This window comes from Balaenoptera acutorostrata, chromosome 2 (genome assembly GCF_949987535.1).
Source record: "Balaenoptera acutorostrata chromosome 2, mBalAcu1.1, whole genome shotgun sequence".
Taxonomy (NCBI): domain Eukaryota; kingdom Metazoa; phylum Chordata; class Mammalia; order Artiodactyla; family Balaenopteridae; genus Balaenoptera; species Balaenoptera acutorostrata.
The window spans coordinates 62,837,366-62,856,556 of NC_080065.1; the positions used below are offsets into that span (position 1 = coordinate 62,837,366).

At 34.0% G+C, this 19,191-nt stretch overlaps 1 protein-coding gene across 1 annotated transcript in view; it reads left to right on the top strand.

Moving 5' to 3' along the window:
• Nucleotides 1–19,191, top strand: part of POLK (DNA polymerase kappa) — a 78,182-nt gene that overhangs the window by 57,229 nt on the left and 1,762 nt on the right. Inside the window, exons 6-14 of the mRNA XM_007175904.3 lie at nt 871–1,024; nt 4,579–4,818; nt 5,984–6,108; nt 7,428–7,594; nt 9,979–10,011; nt 13,219–13,315; nt 15,652–15,823; nt 17,524–18,480; nt 19,051–19,093. Of these exons, the coding sequence (XP_007175966.1) occupies nt 871–1,024; nt 4,579–4,818; nt 5,984–6,108; nt 7,428–7,594; nt 9,979–10,011; nt 13,219–13,315; nt 15,652–15,823; nt 17,524–18,480; nt 19,051–19,093 (1,988 nt within the window). The remainder of the gene's footprint in view (nt 1–870; nt 1,025–4,578; nt 4,819–5,983; nt 6,109–7,427; nt 7,595–9,978; nt 10,012–13,218; nt 13,316–15,651; nt 15,824–17,523; nt 18,481–19,050; nt 19,094–19,191) is intronic.

Sequence of the window (19,191 nt, forward strand, 5' to 3'; positions counted from 1 at the left end):
CTGAGATGACCCACGCTCTGTCTGTGGAGCGTGTCTCTCTCTAAACAAGTCCACTTCGGGACTTCCCTGGTGGCGCAGTGGTTAAGAATCTGCCTGCCAGTGCAGGGGACACGGGTTCAATCCCTGGTCTGGGAAGATCCCACATGCTGCGGAGCAACTAAGCCCATGAGCCACAACTACTGAGTCTGTGCTCTAGAGCCCACGAGCCACAACTACTGAGCCGTGCACCACAAGTACTGAAGCCTGCAAGCCTAGAGCCTGTGCTCCACAACAAGAGAAGCCACTGCAATGAGAAGCCTGCACACCACAACGAAGAGTAACCCCCGCTCGCCACAACTGGAGAAAGCCTGCGCGCAGCCAGGAAGACCCAACGCAGCCCAAAAATAAATAAATAAATAAATAAAATTTAAAAATAACTAACTAACTAAATAAATAAATCCACTTCTTAACTAAAAAAAAGAAAGAACAAAAATGATCATAAAAGGTAAGGGAGAGCAGTATCCTATTGTTTCCACTTCTGCTTTTGACTTGCCACATAAAATTATGTTGCTTAACCATTTTTTCTGGGCCTATCAGAATGATGTTGTTGTTTATTTGAATCACTTATTATATATAGATATAGGTGGCTAAATAGAGATTGTATCAAATGAAGCTATTTCATGGTCTTCTGCCTTTGTGATCTATTTTAATACAAAAGAGAATTTGGACAAACTTACCCTAGCAGTAAATTATTTATTCTCTAAATCCATGAGCTATTGATTATAGAATTCTTACTATAGTTGCAAAGTAAGAATATTAATGTTTCTTATCAGCTGTATGTGGCATGTTTTGCTTTGGCAGCAAAATTAAACCATTTTGTTCCTTTCGAAGGTTAAGGACATACTTGCTGATTATGATCCCAATTTTATGGCCCTGAGTCTTGATGAAGCCTACGTGAATATAACAAAGCATTTAGAGGAAAGACAAAATTGGCCTGAGGACAAAAGGAAGTATTTCATCAAAACAGGGAACTCTCTAGAAAATGGTAAGCAATTTATTAGAATGCTCAGACTAAAAACAAACAAACAAACAAACAAAAAATCCTTTGAATTAACCAGTTAACTCATTAGGATGCACAGGTGTGGGACTAAATATAGCTTTATTATGAAAAAGTATTAAAAATGAAAAATCAGGGAATTGCCTGGTGGTCCAGTGGTTAGGACTCCATGCTTTCCACTGCAGGGGGCACGGGTTTGATCCCTGGTCGGGGAACTAAGATCCCACAAGCTGCACGGCACAACCAAGTGGGTTTTCTGAGATAAATGTGTGGAATGCCACTTTTAAACCAAATGAGACTGTTAAATCTCTAGACTTTAAGAGTGTGCAGAGTCCCTAAACAAAGTAATTTCATAGCAGTTTTTTCCGTAAGATATAACTAACCAGGGGTTGGATTGCCTTGAATCTGAGGAGGTTCTTTGTTTATGGTGGCCTTTTTATGTAGCTGTTAATAGAAAGTAGATTCTTTTTTATTTATCCTCGAACATATCAAAACACTGGATGGAGTTTTTTTTTCTTTATTTCCCAAATTTTCTATAATCTGTTTATACAGTGATTACTGTTCTTAACCTTGCGGAAATTAATGACTCCCCAACTCCCTTCTTGGCCTTAGATCTTATTTTGATTCTTTTTATATATAATGAAACAAGTTTTATGACCCCAAGGTTTTTTTCAAATGAGCCCCTTATTACCTACCCAAAACAATGCCAAAAATCGTGCCAATAATACACGTACTGCTTTCAGTCCTCTGTCAGAGGTGTGATTACTTCAAATGCCAGCACTGCCCTGGACCCCTGAGCAAAGTTCACCTGGATGAAAAGGTAGAAATAGAGAGTTTGCTCAAAACCCATAGCCACGTTTCATGTGTACAACTCATTAACTGCTTTGGGGGGACAGGCTGTGGTGGGGAAGCTCTTTGTAACTTTCTCTGAAGCAAAAATGGTGGATCCTCAATGCCATAAAATTCTAACTTTACCATTGTTTGGGGCTCACATCTTTGGAGCAAATTTAGTATGGACATCAAATCATAATTTTATTACCTTACTTAGAGCTCTAATGGGGTAGGTCTCTCTCTTTAAGAGAAACATTAAACAATAAACGAACATAATTTCTGGACACAGAGGCTTGGAGCAAAAGGTTTTTTGCTCTTAGTATAACTTTATTGTTTGAGGAAGTGACACACAAAGTCTAATGTCACTTTGCTTAAAATCTTACTTTGTTAGTTCCTTACTTTTCACAGGAGAAAGGAGGGGAGCCATTAAATAGTTATGTCAAAGCATCCCCTGAGGGTCTCCTATAATAATTACTTTCACAATATGTTATAAAAAAATTATATTGGGACTAAGGTAAATATTTTCATTCTCTACTAATGTTCTTTTCATTTACTATATGTCCACACTCATTATGAGGATGTGAATTTTTAATATCTGTTGCTTTTAACATATTTATTTATGTACTTTCCTCTTCATGTATTTCATATTCTTAAGCAGTTTAAATAGTTTAACTTTTTTTTTTCATATATAAGTGCCTGTGGGCTGGACTTTCAGGCATGTCTGATTTCACATTATGCCCAGAGAAGCTGTCAGCAGTGAGTTGGAGTCATGGCAGGTGGTTGATATATCTTCCTCTAAAGTCCAAGGGATTTTTCTGCTGTTTGCCCCTTTTCTAAAAGGTGCAGTCTGTAAAGAAATAAAATAATAATTATTATTATTTTATGTTTATTCTCTCATAAATCTAGATGGTGCCAGGCAATGTAAAAAACTAAAATACTGTGCTGTATACTTTTTAGCACTTGCCATCCAGATGGGATCTTAATCCTACTGTTTCAAATTATAAGAAACCTTACTTTTATATGCTGATCACCTCAGTTATGAGGCTTATAAAGATATTTCTTTCAGAAAGCAAATAAAAAACCACTTCAGCAGTTGGTTGCATAGCCAGGCCTCACAGAGAAGTAGACAGATTGAAACGATAACTACACCATTCAGCAGCGGCTCTAAACAATGAACCTGAAAACAGCATGCTTTGCTTTCTACTGTAGTGTCGTACTATCAGTGACTCACCTGAGGGTAGTGTGATAGAAGCATGAGGTACAAAACATGGCATAAGGAACTGCAGAAGGAGGTCGTGAACGTGCCTTACGTGGCCTGCAGGTTTTCCGTAGCTCTTTACCTTGACTTTCACACATCTAGTTGGGAAAAAGAGGGTCCAGGTAAATACCATTTCAGCTGTGCCTTAGTCTTAATCCCCCTGAATTGCTCTGCATTTTAAAACCAGATAATGGAAAATGAAAGGAACTAAAGTACATAAATAACAGCTAGTGTAAGTTTGAAAATAAGGCTTGTTTTGTATATGGCCTGGGAATTCAGATTTGGAAAATATCTGTTTGTAACTTAATTCATATTACATATTTAAAAATTTGAAACTAATTAGGTGTCTGTCATTTTATTTATATTATCTTTATAAAATCTTTCAAAAAGGCCAACTTCATTTTTTAAGTATACGTGCCTTGAAACTAGAAATTTAATTTTTGCATCTGTATTTACCTTAATTTGGAAAACATTTATATGTAATAAAATTATGAAATGGATGAGAAAGCTCTGTTGTTAATCTTAGTTTTTATAAATTTTACACTTCAACTGATTTCTCTTCCATTAAGCCTGGGAAGTAAAGTCTTCAATAGATTTGTTCATAAGGACATTTTTAGTATCTGTATAGATTTAAGTGTATTTCACAGTTCATTCATGAAAAATGCAACTAAAATGAGATAATAACCAGATTAGTTTTTTTACTGTACTTTTTAATATTAATATTAGTTTACTGCCTTTTGATAATAACAAATGCTTCTCGTTCTTAAACTTGGACCATGGTTAATCTGATTAGACCTTAAGAATTTATATATTTAAAGAAATATAACTTCCAGAAGTAATTTCTATTTATTTCAAATGTGCTCTTAGTAAAAGTGATACTTTATAAACAAACAAGTCAAAATTAAAATCAGCATTTGAAAGAAGAAAATTCAGATTATTTAACATTTGAAAAGTTCTTCCATGAATGAAAAAAATTTTTAGGCTTTTTTCCCCCTCCAAAAGCAAAATTTATCTTTCAGGCATAATTGCTCTATGTTGCTTAACGCCTTTTTCCTTATTCCTAAATTCTAATTTAAGAAGGTTCTTTTTTTCCTCTAGAGATGAGTAAAGGAAAAAAACCTTTCATCTTTTTGAGAAAAAAGTACTGTGAATCTAATTCCAATTCTGGGTTTCAATTAATTTCAGTACAAAAATTAGTGAGATTTACATAAGATATTTCGTTTTAAAATGTATACAATGGAAATGGATAATATTCCTTTTAAGAAAAACTTAGAATCAGTGTTTTCTTTGGTAAACAGTTAAAAATATAAATGCTGACATTTCTGATCTTGGTTCTTAGAAAGAAAACTAAACTAGATTTGTTTTGTCTTTAGAAAGACTGTAGGGAAACCTAATTTGTGAAGTATGTAATTTTTAAAATGAAGATGAATTACTGTTCCTGTTTATAATTTAGATAAACCAGGAAAGGAAGTTAATAAACTGCGTGAGCAGGCACGATCCATCTCTCCTCTACTTTTTGAAGATAGTCCTCCTGATTTGCAGTCCCCAGGAAATCCTTTCCAAGTGAACTTTGAAGAACTGAATAATCTTCAAATACTCCAAAACTCAATTGTTTTTGGAACATCAGCTGAGGAAGTGGTAAAGGAAATTCGTTTCAGAATCGAGCAAAAAACTACACTGACAGCCAGTGCAGGTACTTAAAAGGATATTGATGGTTCCAATAGTTATAATTTTCAGACTAGCTAACATAGTGTAATATTAGTAGTTTCTCACTGTAAAGTATAGAGTAACATTTTACTTAGCTGTTTTTTTATTAACTTCTGACAATTCACCTATTCAGAATACCGTGAACCTATAGGTAAATTGGAATTAAGCACAAAAGCCCATGTGTCCAAAGCAAAAACTTATCATAAAGCTCATGTAGCTATCTTTTTTGAAACACAAAATATATTTTAATTGGTTTTGGACATAATACTTTGTTTTCCCTTTGAAGACTTACAGTGCAAGAGAGACCACAGATGACCACACAAAATATGGATGAGACAGGAAAAAACACGAACTAGCAACATAGCAATCTAGGATCATCTGGTGAAGGGAAAAAGAGCTTTACATATACCAATAACTCATGAGGGTATCACTGTGTCTTAGCATAGAAACTGATATTCATGAGGACCCTAGATTATCTTAAGAAAGCCATATTATGATTGGGTTAGTCTTTTCTTCCTATGCCAAAGCATGAGACTAAGTAATAAATTTTAGAAAGATGTGTATAAAAATTGAACTATTTGATGATCATAGTTGAATATACCTATTTCAAGTTATCTTAATCATTAAGACACCTAGAAATTATAAAACACCTCTCTGAAAAGGGGTAATTTGCTTTGTGAGTAGCATTAAAAAGGATACACGCATTTCATTATTGTTTTAAATATACTGGAAACAGAATCTTTGATTTTTTTTTTCTTTATGTGGATGATCTATACAGAAGACCTTTTCAAAGAGTAAACATCCATCCTAAATTATATGCTCGATCTTTTCTGTAAGACAGCCCTGTATTCCTACTAAATATAGTAAGTAAACTAATAATATCACTTAAACTCAGAAATTACTCTTAGACTTTAAAATACCATGGAGATTTAAATATTCCTCATTTCTGCTGTCACAATAACTAATACAATTCCTTTTCCTAAAACCATAGCAAGCCCTGAGGAGATAGATAGTAATCAAATGTTATTTTTAAAGTAGCATTCCACATCATTTCAGATTTTTGCATTTAATTTTTTTTCTGTGTTGTTATCACATATTTTAAAATCATACATATCATGTTCTTTGAGTCATCAGAGTGTTCTTCTTTTAAGGCATTGCACCAAATACAATGTTAGCGAAAGTATGCAGTGATAAGAATAAACCAAATGGACAATACCAAATTCTTCCTAATAGACAAGCTGTGATGGACTTCATCAAGGACTTACCCATTAGAAAGGTGAACTTTTATGCAAAATTTGTCATCTATGTATATACTTGGTGTTCTGAAGAAATACTATTTAGGATGATAGTAATCATTCTTTCAGAAACTTTTAAAAATGATAGCTAACAAGCAAGAATGATAACGGATGATTTAATTTGGACTTGAAGAAATCTTTCTGTGAAATCCTAAAAGTGAGGTTTAGGAAGCTTATCTGTTGAAAAGTTTGTTGAAAAGATTTAGAATTTTAATTGTTTTTGACCAGAAAAAAAAAACCCAAATACTTTACCATCTTTAAAATGGTAAAATGATCCCTCAGGAATTATAGAAAGGGTATATTTTATTATTTTTTTACAGTTTCTAGATTGTTCTGCATATATATGCTTTTTAAAAAATAATAATTGCACTATACACTATTTGATGTTCTAGGGCTTGCTTTCCTGACTCAGCATAATGTATATTAGTGAATCTAAATAAACATTTTCAACGCTCAGAAGAAAGGCTATATCAAAATATATAATGTATAATGACTCCTGAATAGCTTAGTATATATAAAATGTAGCTATAAAGCGGTGTTTTCCAATGTATTTTTTAAGGTATGAATGGGTGTTATGTTAAAAAACGGTCTGGGGTCAAAGAACTTTGGAATGTACCACCCTTGGTGGGTCACAAGAGATATTAGTTTATTGAAGGTTCATAATTCTTACAATACAAAAGTTGATTTAAAGTTTGTTTATCCTAGAAACAGACTCATAGTTACAGAGAACAAACTGGTGGTTTCCAGAGGGGAAGTGGGTGGGGAGTTGGGCAAAATAGGTAAAGAGGATTAAGAGGTACAAACTTGGAGTAATAAAAAAATATGTCATGGGATGTAATGTACAGTATAGAGACTATAGTCAGTAATATTATAATAACTTTGTATGGTGACAGATGATTACTAGACTTATTGTGGTGATTGATTCATAACGTATATAAATGTTGAATCACTGTGTTGTACACCTGAAACTAATATAATGTACGTCAACTATACTTCAATTTTAAAAAATTAAAAGGGAATAAAAAGTTGTTTATCCTACCATTCCCCAAGTTTATATGACCACAGAACTCTTTTTTAAATGCTTTTTAAAAATTTCGTGGAATTTAAAATTTTTAATTTTCATGGAACACTAGTTTAGGAAATATAGCCAAAAAGTAACTAAAGCCGTTCTATTGTGTGACTTTTGAAACTAGGCACATTATTTATACATTTTATTAGTTATAAAATGTATGATGAGATTATAATATCACTTCTTATCTTAATTTTAAAATGTATTAATGATAAATTGATTCTTTTCTAGGTTTCTGGAATAGGAAAAGTTACAGAGAAAATGTTAAAGGCCCTTGGAATTATTACTTGTACAGAACTCTACCAACAGAGGGCATTACTTTCTCTCCTTTTCTCTGAAACATCTTGGCATTATTTCCTTCATATTTCCTTGGGTCTAGGTTCAACACACCTGGCAAGGTATCTGTATTTATAATTATTCTGCTTTTTCTTTATCATTTGCTGAAATAACAGTTTTCACCATTGAGATAGAGACTACAAGGATAACATGTTTTAAATTTCTTTTAGGCTAGCTCAATTCAGAATATAATTTTTGAATTAGAGTCAAAAGATTGGATGTGAGAGAAAAGGAAAAGAGGAGTAAAAAATCACTCCTAGGTTGTTGGCTACAGCAGTTGGATAGAGGGATAAGAGGAATGATGGGTGCTTTCTTTTCTGTACCTGCCTTGTTCTTTGTTCAGAACGTAAGAATACTGGTGATCAGATTGTGGAGGTAAGAAAGATGGCTCATACTCCAGAACTCACCCTTTAAGCAAGTAGACTTAACGATTCTTTGAAAGCCTTCATGAACTACCTGTATTTCTTCTCTTTTCCAGATTTGTAAATGATTCATTCATTCATTCAGTACTGAGTACTTTGTGTTAGGCACTGTTCTAGGCACTGGGGATAATAACAGTAAACAAGACAAAGTCCTGCCTTCATGGAGTTTGCAGAGTAGTGTGGGAAATAAAAAGTAACCAAATAAACAAATGGAGAAAGTAAGGCAGAGTGGGGGCGTAGACGTTGACTTGGGGGGTAAGAGATAGGGTTGGCAGCGGTTCTCCAGAGGCAGAGACCTGAAGGGGCCAGCCATGCAAAGACCTAAGAGAAGAGGAAACGGCTAGAGGAGAGGCCCTGTGTTTCCTTCCTGCCACTCTTTCATCCAGGTCTTAAAAAGAAGGATCCCAGAGCTAGAAAGGTACACTGTTCAGGGTGGGTGAAAGGAAGGCACTAAAAACAAGAATGAAAATTAACACTGGGCACTATTTTTACCATTTTATTATCATCTTGTTAGCCTGCCCTCAGAAAAACTCTTTTATATTCATATAGTTAAACTAAAGGAAAACAAGAAGATTACTGAGGAGGCATATAAAATAAGTTTGATTAACCAATTAGACCTGCTAAACCTTACAGAGATTGCAAGGCATGTGCTATTATTTTTCTCATCTCTCCGTGCTCCTCATTCTTTCAAGTCCAGGTAGCTGACTTTGATCTTGAGTGGATATAATGAAAGATAAGAGAAAGACATCACAATACTATAAATAATCCAGTATATGAAGGCGATGATAAATAAAACTTTCTTCTTTAATCCAAAAATTATCCTCTTTATTTCCATAGTGCTTGAAAACAATATAGTTTTTAATATAACATAGCCCATATTAACCTGTGGTAGAGATGGAGGTAATGCTTTTAAGTGAAATTCATAGGTAATTTTTAACAATATAAAATAGCAAACTTACCTTCCCTTCTATCCACATTCTCTGTTTCCCTAATTTGCTTTATTTTTTAATCTGTAGTACTTCTCCCCTTCTAACCTGTTCCATATTTACTGCTGTGTTTGTTTATTTGTCTCCCTCCACTAAGATATAAGTTTCTTTATAACTATTTTTTTTAACATTTATTGAATTTATTTATTTGGTTGCACTGAGTCTTAGTTGTGGCAGGCGGGCTCCTTTGTTGTGGCGTGCAGGCTCCTTAGGTGTCACATGCGAACTCTTAGTTGTGGCACGCATGTGGGATCTAGTTCCCTGACCAGCGATCGAACCCAGGCCCGCTGCATTGGGAGCACGGAGTCTTAACCACTGTGCCACCAGGGAAGTCCCTAAGATATAAGTTTCTTAAAGGGAGGCACTTGGTCTGTTTTGTTCATTACTGTTATCTCCAAGGCCTAGAACAGTGCTTGATTCATAATTGGTTTGTGAAATATTAGGAAAATGAATAATCTACATGTCATTTCAGCTTTCTGGTTTTAACTACTCCTACCAGAGCAGCTAGAATCCAACCAAACTAGGTGGTTCAGATTTCCAATCATCATCCTATTGCTGTATGGCAAATTTTGACTGAGCTTCTATAGAGTGGTGTAAGTGAATAATAAATAGGCTATTATTAATGTACTAGGCCAAAAACTAGATAATGGATATTAAATTATTTAAAATTTAATTATATCTTATAACTGCAAGCCATTATGCTACTACCTTCTGTTGGTTTTTGTAAGTTGTGATTTTTTATATTCAGGCTTTTAATAGAAACAATTTATAATATCATCCTGTTTTCAAATTTGTTCTCTTTGATAGATATAGACTTGATCCATCACACATGTAATTATATTAGCATATCTTTCTACATTCTTTGGTGATAGTTTTATTTTTAGATTAAAAAACTCACTGTGTTTCATGATGTATAACTTTTAATCTAAAACATTGAGATCTCTAAAGGGTAACTGATGTAAAATCATCTTGGTTGACTAAAAGAAAGTCAATCTTCTTTGAGAAAGCAAATAAAAACTTTTTTTTTTTAATTTCAAGGGATGGAGAGAGGAAAAGCATGAGTGTTGAGAGGTAATGTTTTGTTACTAATTATTCATAATTTGTATTATTTTAAACTAATTTTTAATTTTTAGTAAAATATCACTGAAATTTAAAAATCTATTTGCAAACCAAATAACAATTTTCAGCAGTTGACACTCCTACAGTAAATATTGCAGTGCAATGCTTTATTATCTTTGCTTGCTATGTTCTCAATGGGAAAAAATTTAACTGCAGTTATTTTTTTAAATGTTGGTTTTGTTCCTATTCAGTGAAAACCAAGCATTTTAGGATTCTAAATCTTAATTTCTAGGCTTATTTATAAGAAAAATTATACTGAATAGTTATTTGGGAAATTTAAGAAATGATGATGGAAATTCTTCCTGAAGTTCTTCAAATATTGGTGAATAACCACAGGCATCAAATAGTAAGATACTGATGAACGAGAGCTTAGGGGTGATCTAGTTCAGTGGTTTACAATCTTGTTTGAAGTCAAATGAAATCTTGATGAAACCTTATTATTTTGGGAAATATGTCATTGTTTGAAAAGCCCCTCGCTTATCTCCTCAAAGAACCAAAGTTCCACTAAGACATTTAAGAACCACGGACCTAGTATAAGGTTGTGTTCATTTTGCACATATATTATTCATGATCAGAAAAGCTGAATGACTTTTTTTTTTGAATTTTATTTATTTATTTTTTATACAACAGGTTCTTATTAGTTATCTATTTGATACATATTAGTGTATATATGTCAATCCCAATCTCCCAATTCATCCCACCACCTCCACCACCCCCCCTTTTCCCCCTTGGTGTCCATGTTTGTTCTCTATTTCTGCCTTGCAAACCAGTTCATCTGTACCATTTTTCTAGATTCCACATATATGTGTTTATATACGATATTTGTTTTTCTCTTTCTGACTTACTTCACTCTGTATGACAGTCTCTAGGTCCATCCACATCTCTACAAATGACCCAATTTTATTCCTTTTTATGGCTGAGTAATATTCCATTGTATATATGTACCACATCTTCTTTATCCATTCGTTTGTCGATGGGCATTTAGGTTGCTTCCATGACCTGGCTATTGTAAATAGTGCTGCAGTGAACATTGGGGTGCATGTGTCTTTTTGAATTATGGTTTTCTCTGGGTATATGCCCAGTAGTGGGATAGCTGGGTCATATGGTAATTCTATTTTTAGTTTTTTAAGGAACCTCCATACGGTTTTCCATAGTGGCTGTATCAATTTACATTCCCACCAACAGTGCAAGGGGGTTCCCTAGAAAAGATGAATGACTTTTACAAGGCAACACAGTCAGTAAATGACTTTGATAAAAATTGCTGTTTTAGGCTGTGATTTACATAAAAGCAGTCAAAGGAAAAGAGGGGGGAAAAGCATCCAAAAGTGAGATAGTATCGTCCTATTTAATGATTTTTTCTTCTATTTTGTCTTTTGTTATTGAGAACATTGCTTGCTGTACAAGAATATTAATATTAACTAACATTAATATTTCTTAAGAAAGGGCCACCAAACCAATAGAAAAAAGTGAACAAAGATCTAATTAGTTAACAGAAAAGACGGTACAAATGGCTTTATAAACATGTGAAAATAATCTCAGTCTCTGTATAATTTAAGAAATTCAGATTGAAAATTCTCTGAGATAGCATTTTTCACTAATCAAGTTGGCAAAGATGCACACTCTATTGACAAGACTATGGGAGTGAAAAAGCTATTAAACTCTAAAGGAGGGTGTACTAGTTTCTTGTTGGTGGTATAACTAATTACCACAAATTTATTCTCTTACAGTTCTGAAGGTCAGAAGTCCTAAAATTAAGGTGTCAGCAGGGTTGCATTCCTTCCAGAGGCCCCAGAGGAGAATCCATTTCCTTACTAAAAGCTTCTAGAGGCTTCTTGCATTCTTTGGCTCATGGCCCCATTCTCTAGCTTCACCTCTCACATTTTGTCTTTCTTTGACTCTTACCCTCCTGCCTCCTTCTTACAAGGACCCCTGAGATTACATTGGACCTACCTGGATAATTCAGGATAATCGCCCCATCTTAATTTAACCACATCTGTAAAGTTCATTTTACCATGTAAAGTACTAGATTCTGAGAGATTAGGATTTGAACATCTTCGGGGACCATTATTTTGCCTACCGCAGGGGGCAAGCAATTTGGCAGTATCTATCAAGATCACAGATACACATGTACTTTGGTCCCACAGTTCTTTTTCTAGGCATTCATTCCACTGGTGTAATCACATGTCATTTTACATGTATACCTGGTTATGCACTGCAATTTTTTTTGTGATAGCAAAATATTGGAAATAAGTTTCTACAAATAGAGGATTGGTTAAATGATCTTACATCTTTAAATTAGAATTTATGCTGCCATATAAAAATGAAATTATTTACTTATAGGGAACTCTCACCAGGATGAATGAGAAAAGCAAAGTGGTAAATAATGTATCTAATATTCTACTGTTTATATAGGGGAAATGTTTGCTTGTTTGCTTTTATATGCATACAGTATTCTAGAGGAATAAATAATGAATAGGAAGCTGGCAATATTGGTTGCCACTAGGGAAGAGAACTGGGTAGCTGGGAATAGTTAGAAGGGGGACTTTTCACTGAATGACTATTCAGGGTTTGCTCAGGCTTTTTTACTGGTTACCCCACTCTCTCTTTAGTGTCTTTATGTTAATATGACCTTCCAATACCCTTGTGCAGATGAAGTCACAAGTTCTACATTTAATCTTACCAGCCCTCCATTTCCAGTTGCCTATTAGATGACTTTATGTAGGTGCCACGAACCAACCCCTTAAATCTACTTGAAGATAATTCGCTTACAGAAAATACACATGCAGTAATTGGAATGTTGTTCTCATTTGTACTTTCTTAAGATAATCCTCTGTAGCAGAGTCTGTATACATGTGTATCCTAATGTTTTGTAAGTTTTGAGGGCCTTATCCTTATATGTTGGTGACTTTAATCATCTTTTAAAAAATATTGTAGAGAGCAAATGCACCTTTGCTAATCAGTTTAGCTATAAACAATCTTCCATTATTTAAGAAGATCTTGGATGTTTTTACTTAATCATATCTTAGTTCATCTGAAAACTTTATTCTGTACTGTAGAAAATATAACTTAATGCTAGGCCATTTACATGTACTATATCATTTCTAAAGTATACTGAATTGTAGTTTACTTTGTGCACCAAAATCATTCTTGCCTTTCTAGGACATTCAGTGAGATAAGTAAAGCAGAAGAACAGTACAGCTTGTGCCAAGAACTTTGCAGTGAACTTGCTCAAGATCTGCAGAAAGAAGGACTTAAGGTACTTTTTTTATGCAGTGTTCTTAGTTTTCTAAATTTTTAATAGTAAAAAGCTACCTTAAACCAAGAGTTAGATTTTGCATTGAAATACAAATTGGGATGTGTCAGAAAAGAGAGTTCTTGTCTTCAGTAGAGACAAATTGAATTCTGACCCTTATCTGAGGCCTATGATGAGGTCATTTTATGAGAAGCAACTTACGAGACTGGAGTGATTCCAATATAATTCCAGAGAAGTTTATATTACCTTGGGAGTACATTTGAATAAGTTCAAAATCAGAGTTATATTGGCAGTAAAGAATAAGGGATAGGGAAGGATTTCCCTAGAACTGTGCTTGTTATAAATGCCTTTCCAATTATTCTTTAATGTCATTGTCAGGTAGACAGTGACCTTCTGGAATAGGCATTTTGTTTCAAGGCCTTAATCCAGGTTGCTTAACACATTGAGAACAAAACCTGGAAGGCTTTGAACTTTGTATTTTATAATCTTCACTCACAACAATCCATGTTTAGTATTTTTCCAACATTCTCAAAACAGAGGTAGAGTTATTACAAAGTATAATACAAAAGCAATAAAAAGTTATTACAAAGAAAGGGATATCTGATGAATATTTTCTTATAATCCTTCTCTGTTATACCTTAAATATATAGAGAGTTCTTTTTTAAAAATTTTTTAAATAAACTTTTAATTTTAGAATCATTTCAGATTTATAGACTAGTTACAAGGATAGTATAGAGATTTCCAGTATACCCAGTTTCCCTCATTATTAACATCTTATATTATCATAGTACATTTGCAAAACTAAGAAACTGACACTAACACATTTCTGTTAACTAAATCCAGACAGTATTTTTGTTTTACCTGTTTTTTTCCATTCATGTCCTCTCTTTGTTCCAGGGTTCAGTCCAGGAAACCACATTGCATTTAGTTGTCATGTCTTCCCAGTTTCCTCTAGTCTGTGACAGTTTCTCCGTATTTCCTTGTTTTTCATGACCTTGACAGTCTTGAGGGATACTAGCCAGGTATACTGCAGAATGTCTTCCAATCTGGGTTTGTCTGATGATTTTCTTATGATTAGACCAGGGTTATAGGTTTTTAGAAAGAATACCACAGAAATGAAGTATCCTTCTCATCACATCCCATTAGGGTATATGATAGCCACATGATGTCACAGGTGAGAATAACCATCCTCACTTGGTTAAAGTAGTGTTTGCTAGGCTTCTCCACTGTGAAATTACTGTTTTTCCCTTTCCATACTCTGTTCTTTGGAAGTGAGTTAATAAGCCTAACCTACTCTCACAACCTCCAGGAGGTAGCAAAATATACATTACAAAATTTACTGTTTTAACTTTCTAAGTATACATTTTAGTGGCATTAAGTACATTCAGATTGTACAACCATCAACACTTTTGGTCTCCAGAACTTTTTCATTATCCCAAAATGAAACTCTGTATCCATTAAGTAATAACTGTAAAGGAGTTCTAACACATAAATTTAACATAATATCTGGCATATAGTAGGCACACAATAAGTGTGAGCTGTCCAGAAGATCTTTTCAATGAGGTCCCTTCAGAAAGATTTTTTTTCCTATCTTTTTAGGTACTGAATTAACCTCAAAAAAAGATTCAGTAAAAAGAAAAGTAATCAGTTAACATTGCCCTTTATATAAAAATCTTTTATAAAAAGTCAGTTGGAGAGGGAAGTAATAATTACTGACTAAAATGGGATTTTTAGATTACTTATGGATTTCAGTTATTCTTTATGACAATTTTCATTACCATGGTTTTTTTTTGTAATTGTAATAGTTAATATTTATTGCCGTTTAATATATGTCAGGCACTGTTTTAGGGTCTTTATTTAATGAATGTTGATCTTTAACATTGAATGATCTCAACCCCAAAGAATTAAAATTGTAAGTTTAGTGTTTTGCCGTTGTAAGACCTGTCAACTAGTGTGTCATTGGAGTTCTTCCTTCCTAGAAATTTCTCTTGTATAGAAACTATTATATGATGCAGTTGACAAACATAGGGAAGGGAGTGTGGATACGAAAACTCTATGATCAGCCCCTAGACCATTAAAGATTGAGTCATTATTTTATAACATAAGCCAAAATTGTGTTTGTTTTTGCTGTCTTTCATTAGTGTTTCATTTAGGCACAGAGGGTAGGGCAACAACTCCTCCTCCTACAAAAGCTCCACGTTACCATGTTTTGTAAATAATTGATTATACTTCCGTACTCTGTGTACACAAGAGACCTTTCTGAATTTTTCTAACCTGTAAGATAACTTTTTTCTGGAAGTTAAGGAGCCATATATAATAATGTATTCTGTTTGTTACAGGGTAGAACTGTTACCATTAAGCTAAAGAATGTGAATTTTGAAGTAAAAACTCGTGCATCTACAGTTTCATCTGTTGTTTCTACTGCAGAAGAAATATTTGCTATTGCTAAAGAATTGCTGAGAACAGAAATTGATGCTGATTTTCCACATCCCTTGAGATTAAGACTTATGGGTATGACTTTTCTTTACTTGTTTTTCCTTAAATCTGCCAGACTTTTCCAAAGAATCAACTTGGGAAATATTCTCACCTCCATTTCATTTCTTAAACCTGTCTAGGAAGTTGTACTTATGCCACTGCTATTTTTCTTGATTCTTAGAACCTGATGCATGTGAAGCCATGATCATTAGTTTAATTCCAGTAAGAACCAATTAAAGTCGTTCTTTTCCTTACTACTTACAGAAATCCTTGGGGTTAGGTATCTTTCAAAATTTTAAACTTTTCAGATTTTAGAAAACAAATTCAGTGCATGTTGAGTATATTATATAATACTCCTTTGGGATCTGAAGCAGCACTTCATGATCAAACACATTATTATTTCTGTAGCAAAACAAAAAAATATTCACACTGAGTTGTAAAGACTCTAAATAGTCTCACACCAATCTTGTCATCAATTACCATTTGTTGCTTACAATTTTCAGAGCTTTTTGGATTTCAGAATTACAGATAAGGGATTGTGGCACTATAAAACCACATTTCTAGCCATCACGTGGTAAAAAAAGACAAACAAACCATGTTTCCAAAGTGAACGAGTGAGAGAATGTTTAGGGATAAGCACTCCAAATGCCAACTTTACTGCTAAGAATGGGTCATTAGCCATACTTTCACATATGAAAGATAGCACACACTGAAGTCAATTTGAATAAAGTATGTTAACTAAAAGAGCTAAAGAGTGGATGTTAATAGCAGCTTTATTTATAATTGCCAAAACTTGGAAGCAACCAAGATGTCCTCCAGTAGTAGGTGAATGGAAATTGTGGTATGTCTGGACAACAGAATATTATTCAGCACATAAAAGAAATGAGCTCTTGGAGTAGAGGGTGGGGGAGAAGAAAAGAAATGAGCTGTCAAGCCATGAAAAGACATGGAGGAAACATATATTATTAACTGAAAGAAGCCAATCTGAAAAGGCTACATCCTGTATGATTCTAATGTATGACATTCTGGAAAAGGCAAAACTATGGAGATACTAGAAAGATCAGTGGTTGTCAAGGGTGGGAGGAGGGAGGAATAGGCAGAGCACAGAGTATTTTTAGGGCAGTGAAACTATTCTGTATGATGCTATAATGGTGGATACATGTCATTGTACATTTGTCAAAACCCATAGAATGTACAACATCAAGAGGGAACCCTAATGTAAACTATGAACTTTGAGTAATAATGTCGTGTCAGTATAGATTCATTGATTGTAACAAATGTACCACTCTGGTGTAGGATGTTGATAGTGGAGGAGGAGTGCATGTGTGGGGCAGGTAGTATATGGGAACTCTCTGTACTTGCTACTCAACTTTGCTGAGAACCTAAAATTGCTCTAAAAAATAGCGCCTATTGCAAAAAAGGGAGCTAAAGAATCTATGCAATTGACTCCAATTAGTTACTCGATATTTAATGGTATCATGTGTCAGATATTAACTGAAAGACCTATATAATCATGCTAACTCCAGTAGATACTTACTATTTAGTATACCCAGCTTTATAAAGAAAGTTAATTTCTACTCATAATACCACCTTTGAAAAAGCATCCTTTAATTCAGAAAATACAGTGTTGCTTATTATTTTTGGCTAAACAGCCTTTTTCATATATGTTATAATAGTACTATGCAAAATGTCTTTATTGAATTTGAAATGGATTAATTATGGTTGGTTTAATTTAGGGGTGCGGCTATCTGGTTTTCCCAATGAAGAGGAGAAGAAACACCAACAAAGGAGCATTATTGGCTTCTTACAGCCTGGAAACCAAGCCCTGTCAGCCACTAGGTGTATACTAAAGAAAACTGACAAAGATCAGTTTCTAAAACCTCTAGAAATGGCTCATAAGAAGAGTTTCTTTGATAAAAAACGATCTGAAAGGAATTGGAGCTACCAGGACACATTTAAATGTGAAACTGTAGATAAACAAAGTTTACAGACATCACAATCCTTCCAAGTTTTAAAGAAGAGGATGAGTGAGAATTTAGAAACATTGGAGAATTCAGATAACTGTCATATATTTACCTGTCCTGTTTGCTTCAGGGAGCAAGGAAGCATCAGTCTGGAAGCCTTTAATAAACATGTAGATGCATGTCTTGATGGACCTTCCATCAGTGGAAACTCTAAAATGTCCTCACGTTCACATGCTTCCTCTACAGAAGTGAACGAGAAAGAAAACGTACATGATTCTGTTTCTCTCTGTGAGAAGCAGGATTATGAAACTCATCAGAAGAATACAGAGATCACATCAGTAGATTCTGTAGAGTTGGCAGAGACTACTGGTAATCCATCTAATACAGAAGGTGTAGATGTTCTAAGTAATAAGCACAGCGAAGAGGAATGTTCTAGTCTTCCAAGCAAATCATTTAATATGGAACACTGTCCTCAGAATTGTTGTGCTGTTTCACTGGAAAATGAAGATGTTGCATCATTAAGAAGGAAAGAGCCCCTACAACCTTATTTATATGAAGTGATCAGTGACCAAGTCCTCGTTTGTCCTGTTTGTAACCTAGAACAAAAGACTTCAGATCTTACCCTATTCAATGTGCATGTAGATATTTGCTTAAATAAAGGCATTATCCAGGAACTGAGAAAGGATAAGGTTAATCCCGTTAACCAACCCAAAGAAAGCACAAGTACTGGTGAGTTTACAGTTATTTTAAAGAACTTGATTTTCTAGGAATGTTTTATTAAAATTGAGATTGTTGTTAAATCTGAAACATACCTTGAAAGGGATAGTTCATGTACGCTGCCATTTAGGAAAATGTTAGTTACCTTACGGTGGGTTAGAATTAGCTGAAGACATTAGATTTTAAATTTTGGGAAACCTCTGGTTTGGGCTTGATTTAGCACAGAATGAACTCAAAGGTTTAGGGAGCTGAGTGATCTAATCAAAACAGAAATTCCTTCAGAGAACACTTGCCAAGGCACAGTGGTAAATTAACTATAATTATATAGCCAGAAAGCCTCTTTAACTTGTTTTTTGGTAGTTCCGACTCTAACCCAACTTCAAAATCAGCTGTAATACTAATGAAACAAGTAAATTACAAAGAAATTATGCTATAAATTAGTTTCTGGTATATATAAATTCGAACAATGTAGTACTAAGGAGGTTTTTATTATCTTTAATCAGTCAACCTTAACTCTTTAAAGTTTTAGAAAGCTTTTTAATTATTTCATGTTATTCATTGTGGAATTTCTTCCCTCTAAAGATAACTCAGGCAAAGTACAGAAGATTGGAACAAAAGCAAACAGGTATGGCTAATTTGAGTTTTAACAAAGCTGGCTCTGAAATTGTTATACTTTGAGGTCTGATTTTTAAGAAATGTTAAAATTTGCTTTTAGAAATCATT